This window comes from Nicotiana sylvestris, chromosome 10 (genome assembly GCF_000393655.2).
Source record: "Nicotiana sylvestris chromosome 10, ASM39365v2, whole genome shotgun sequence".
Lineage (NCBI taxonomy): Eukaryota > Viridiplantae > Streptophyta > Magnoliopsida > Solanales > Solanaceae > Nicotiana > Nicotiana sylvestris.
This window is the reverse complement of record NC_091066.1, coordinates 92,431,210-92,437,209: the sequence shown is the minus strand read 5'-3', so window position 1 is coordinate 92,437,209 and position 6,000 is coordinate 92,431,210. Positions and strand designations below refer to the sequence as shown.

The following is a 6,000-nucleotide window of genomic DNA, read 5'->3' as shown; positions in this document are numbered from 1 at the left end:
CATTCTAAGAAATGCGGGACTATCTGTATACGGCTAAAATCAGAGAGCCCGATTTTATGATTATTATGATATCCCGCAGCCCATTTTCGAAAGGCTCGAGTCTAGTTCGAGGTTCGAACTCGAGGGTCCTATATGCTTGACCTCGGGGCAAAGTAAATCGATGGCTATGATGAACGAGTGAGAGATTCCCAAGGCACATGATTAAAGCTGATCAAGTCTATTAGGCTAGTTGAAGCCCGTACCGTGGCATTAAATGGTTGTATCAGTCATATATCTTTATAATAAATGCACTTGTACTATGTTGGGATTCCTCCTGGTATATAAGGGGGACCCTTATCAGTTTGTAGGGGGATATACTACTCATAACATTCAATACAAGAACATTCTCTACTCTCTAACTAAAACATATTCTCTTGGTTTAATTACTTAATTTATTTGTTTATATTCATTGTGTTCTATTTATTGTTCTTCATTCATTGCTCATTATTGACCATAAAGACCCTTCATCAGAGCTCTCAATACTGTTAGTCCTTCATCGTCCATCCATAACACAACATCGAGCTCGACCTCGAGGCCCCCTATAGTCAGGCTCGAGGCTCCGATTCTCAGCTGCTCGGTTTGCTTAAACATATTATTTTCAAGTTCTTATCTTATTTCTAGTCTCACACTTAGCATTTATTGCCTAACAACTCGCATAAAAATAGATCATGTATTTTTAGAACCACAAAATTAAATCTAATTGTAATTATCATTTTCAAGATAAACACCGTTATACCAAACACACCCTAAATCCTAATTTAATCTCCAAGAAAGCGACGCCTAAATAAGTAGTGAGTAGGAGTAATTTATTATTCCGTTGATGTTGATTCCGACCCTACTCCATTTTAAATTATTATTGTAACTTTCTTGACTGTAATGGCTTTGGTGAGCGCAAAAGTAAAGGGATCTTGACTCTTGAGCCCCAAGAAATGGCGTACACAATGTGCCACCTACTAGTAATTTTTGACTTTGAATCCTAAAGATTACTAAACTTTACTTTTGTAATATTCCGTGTCCAAATTTACGTGATGTTATTCGAATTTTGGGAATCAAACTTCTTAATTTATATTATAAATACGGATATAAAATTTTTATTATTATTTGTTTTTTAAAAAAAATTTCTATATAACAAGTACTATAAATTATAGTACTATTATTTAACAATTTAAAATATTTAAAAGGCACATAATAAAATTACGATAAAAAAATTCTTCGACATAAATTGGGGTGGAGAGTGTGAAAACCCCAACGTTCAATATCTGCTAATGCAAGAAAAGTCTTAACATAAGGTTTACTTGGGAGTTGGGACTCTACATAAAGGAGCAACTAACAAGCAAAATATTAACAGCTGAATCAATAACAATATTAAGAAAAATGGCTGAGGAAAACAACGTAATTCTACATGGAACATGGGCTAGCCTTTTTGTTAAGAGAGTAGAACTGGCTCTCAAAATCAAAGGCATAGCTTATGAGTATGTTGAAGAAGATTTGAGCAACAAGAGTCCCCACCTCCTCAAGTACAATCCTGTTCTCAAGAAGGTCCTTGTGCTTGTCCACAATGATAAACCTATTTTAGAGGGGTCCAGAACCCAATTGTGGTTCTTTTGGACTTAAAATACATAAATAGGTGATAAAAAAGTGATAATTTTATATATAGTGCCACAATACTTGGCGCTATACATTAACGTTAGCTGTTCGTTAATGTATAGCGCCAAGTATTGTGGCACTATACTGAAAAAGCTGACACGCCCAGGTATAGCGCCAAAATACCTGGCGCTATATATAAATTTTTATATATAGCGCCTGGTATTTTGGCGTTATGCTCCTTTTTCCTGGCCCCACCAATAATTCCTGGCTTCCATGATTCAAAAGCGTATAGTGCCAACTTTTTGGGCGCTATATATATATATAAAAAATTCTAGCTAGCCATTCCCTATATTAAGAGGTTAGGATTGTATAGAAATTCATTCAAAAAAAATTTAAATTCTTGTTGAAACGTTTATTGTTGTTAAATTCTCCAACATTTTTTTATTATGTCTGAAGAGCGTAGAATAAGAGTTTCATTTTATTGGGGGTGAGGTTGTGATGGAGAATAACTTCGTGGGCTACAGTTTACCTGCTCAGTATCATGTTAAATTGCCACTTACAATGGAGTACGATAAATTGATATCGTTGTTATGCAAAAAAATTAGTGTGAGGAAACGTTCAGTGATACTTAAAGTAACCGGAAGATATCTGTATTACATCACTCCGCAGGGGGTTGCTTTTTACTCGGAGTTTAACATCGACGATGATGAAACTTTGAGTGATTTTCTGAGGACTCCGGACGAATGCCGGGAATTTCTTGTAATCACAATGTTGGAGATGTACGTAAAGGTCGAAGACGTTCCAAAAAACGAGGTTGTGCGTAGTAAAGATAACCCCAAGTCATCGGGTGGTTATTTTGGAGCAGTTTTTGCCGGACAGGTTCCGGATGAAAGAGTTTTCCTTGATTTAAACTTATCACCGCCGGCGAATGAGCAGCGAGAAAATAATTTATACCCTACTTTCCATAATTCACAAGACGAGTGGTAAACTTCAAATTTAATTTGTGTTAATTATGTATATTTTGGGCGTATTGAATTTGTATTAACGCCCATATATTTAATAGGGGGTACCGGCCGGATATGAATTTTACAAGTGGCCCATCCGGTAGTCATCACCTAATTGAAAACGTCAACAACAACAACAACAACAACAACCCAGTGTAATCCCACAAGTGGGGTCTGGGGAGGGTAATATGTACGTAGACCTTACCTCTGCCCCGAGGGGCAGAGAGGCTGTTTCCAGGAGACCCTCGGCTCAAGAAGGCAACAAGAGACACTATATTAGTACTATCAATAGACTCATAATAAAATAACATAAAATACCATAAAATCCATAACATAACATAAATACCATAAAATAACAAAGTAACAGCAATATAAGAGATATAGGAAATACGAGAAAGATGTAAGGTATACTAATAAACAGCAGATAAAGCCCATCATCAGTAGCTGATCAATAGCATCCTAAGACTAATTCCTAACTGGCTAGTCTCACTCTAGTGCGTTGTAAAAAAAAATCACAATTTCCCCTAACCTACAACCTTAATGCTCGATCTCCACAATTCCCTGTTTAGGGCCATGTCCTCAGTAACCCTAAGTCGCGCCATATCCTGCCTGATCACCTCTCCCCAATACTTCTTAGGTCTCCCTCTACCTCTCCTCGTACCCACCACCGCCAGTCGTTCACACCTTCTCACCGGTGCATCAGTGTTCCTCCTCTGAATGTGCCCGAACCATCTGAGTCTTGCTTCCCGCATCTTGTCCTCCATGGGGGCCACACCCACCTTCTCTCGAATATCTTCATTTCTAATCTTATCCTTCCTTGTATGCCCGCACATCCACCTCAACATCCTCATCTCTGCAACTTTCATCCTCTGGATGTGTGAGATCTTCACTGGCCAACACTCGGTCCCATACAACATAGCAGGCCTAACCACTGCCCTATAAAATTTATCTTTCAGTAACGGTGGCACTTTCTTGTCACACAGGACTCCTGTCGCTAACCTCCATTTCATCTACCCCACCCCTATACGGTGTGTGACATCCTCGTCGATCTCCCTGGTCCCCTGAATAAACGACCCAGGTACTTGAAACTACCCCTCTTAGGGATGACTTGCGAATCAAGCCTCACTTCCACTCCCGCTTCCGTCGGCTCTGCCTCAAATTTGCACTCAAGGTATTCCGTCTTCGTCCTGCTCAACCTGAAACCTTTGGACTCAAGGGCATGTCTCCAAACCTCTAACCTCTCGCGGACGCCGCATCGTGTCTCGTCGATTAGGACTATGTCATAAGCAAATAGCATGCACCATGGCACCTCCCCTTGAATATGATACGTTATAGCATCCATCACCAGGGCAAATAGGAAAGGGCTGAACACAGACCCTTGGTGCAACCCCGTAATAACCAAAAAATAATCGGAATCGCCTCCTGCTGCACTAACCCGAGTCTTAGCTCCATCATACATGTCCTTAATTGCCCTAATGTAGGCAACCAGGACCCCTTTAGCCTCTAAGCATCTCCATAAGACCTCCCTAGGAACCCTGTCGTACGCTTTCTCTAGATCGATAAACACCATGTGGAGATATAGCCATCATGGAATTTCATCACATTAAGACTTGTAAGTGAAGTGATATAGCCATATAGAAAGCATTTATTAATTTAGTAGCTTATATTTTTGTTGGTTGTGCAGTGAAAACGAGCAAGTTGAACCACCCGTACTCACTCAATTGAGCGAAAACGACGTATTACATTGGGATCTGGCAGATACACAGAGTGAGGAATAGAACAGTGATTACGATAACAATGCCGATGAATTAGAAGACGAGACACCCTTTCATCGTGAGGATGGTGATGAGCAAGATGAGGAGAAAGGACCTGATTTGAAGAGAGACCCCTTAGGCGAAGAGTGTACGAGTCCGAAGTACCGTTTCATTCAAGGGAGATTCCTTACATCGATAACTTGCCAACCGTGCCGGATGTGGAAGCTCTCACAAGGGATTTTGATGAAATCCGGACAGCAATATGGGATGATTCTAGACCAACGGTGCTTGCAAAGGGGATGCTTTTTCCTGATAAAGCGCGCTTAAGCAGGGCTTGTAAAATGCACAACGTAAAAGAGTGTCGTGAGATGCAGGTACGGGAGTCAAGTTCGATGGTATACAGGGCTGTTTGCCACAGGTGGTTTTGGCCATGTAATTGGATGGTGCGTGCGACCAAGAAGAAGACAGGTATGTGAAAAGTGGGTAAATACATTCCCACCCACACATGCGAAATGGACACATTCAACGGGAATCACTTCAACTTGGATATTGACTTGATTTCTCTTGTACTTATTCCGCATCTCGAAGCGTCCATAAGGTATACAATCAAAGAGTGCATTACATCAGTCCACCATGAATATGGCCATACCATTACGAAAGGAAAGGCATTTCTCGGGCGCAAACGAGCGTTTGAAATTGTCTACGGTAATTGGGATAAGTCATTTACATCTCTGCCAAAGTACATGGCCGCACTGCAGCACTTTAACCCCGGGACAGTTGTTGAATGGAAGCTTGAACAGAGTCCAGGAACACCAGAATACATATTCAATTACGTGTTCTAAGCGTTTAAGCCAGCAATTGATAGTTTTTCGCATTGCCGGCCCATATTATCCATAGACGGAACTCATGTCTATGGAAAGTACGATATCAAGTTATTGATAGTCGTGGTTGTGGATGCTAATTGTCACACCTCCCTTTTCCGCAGGGAGTTTTTCCAATTAAAGGACAATCGAAACGAGATTTGTTTATTTATTTTAGAGTCGCCACTTGGGAGATTTAGGGTGTCCTAAGTCACCAATTTTAATCCCGAATCGAGGAAAAGAATGACTCCATGTTACAGTCTGCGTACCAGAAATCTGGATAAGGAATTCTATTAACCCGGGAGAAGGTGTTAGGCATTCCCGAGTTCCGTGGTTCTAGCACGGTCGCTCAACTGTTATATTTGGCTTGACTATCTGATTTTAAATACAATTATGAACCATGTGCAAATTTTATCTTTTAACCGCTTTTGTCATTATTATTATTTTTACGAGAATTGCAACGTCGTGAAAACATATCTCGAACCACGTTACATCAATGTACCCGTGGTTATCGATATATCTCGACTCGGTTGAGATTTGGATTTGGGTCACATAAATGTGCACCCGAATTAAGGAAAATAAATTGTTAAAGGCGCGCCTAAAGCAACTAGCGTCTTGTTATTTTGGGGAAAGTCGTAAAAATTCGTTAAACGGCATACCTTAGGGACTGAATGCTTCAACATATATATTTAACAAGGGCCCCGCAATTTGTGCGTTTTTCTTTATTTTTGTCGAGGCTCATCTCGTCCTTATTTT

General features: G+C 40.2%; 1 protein-coding gene across 1 annotated transcript in view; it reads left to right on the top strand.

The window, feature by feature from the left end:
• The first annotated feature begins 1,408 nt into the window (after window positions 1-1,408).
• LOC104218484 (glutathione S-transferase U9-like) overlaps window positions 1,409-6,000 on the top strand; it is a 28,503-nt gene continuing 23,911 nt past the window's right edge. Inside the window, exon 1 of the mRNA XM_070159303.1 lies at window positions 1,409-1,621. Coding sequence (XP_070015404.1) covers window positions 1,414-1,621 — 208 coding nt within the window. The 5' untranslated portion in view covers window positions 1,409-1,413. The remainder of the gene's footprint in view (window positions 1,622-6,000) is intronic.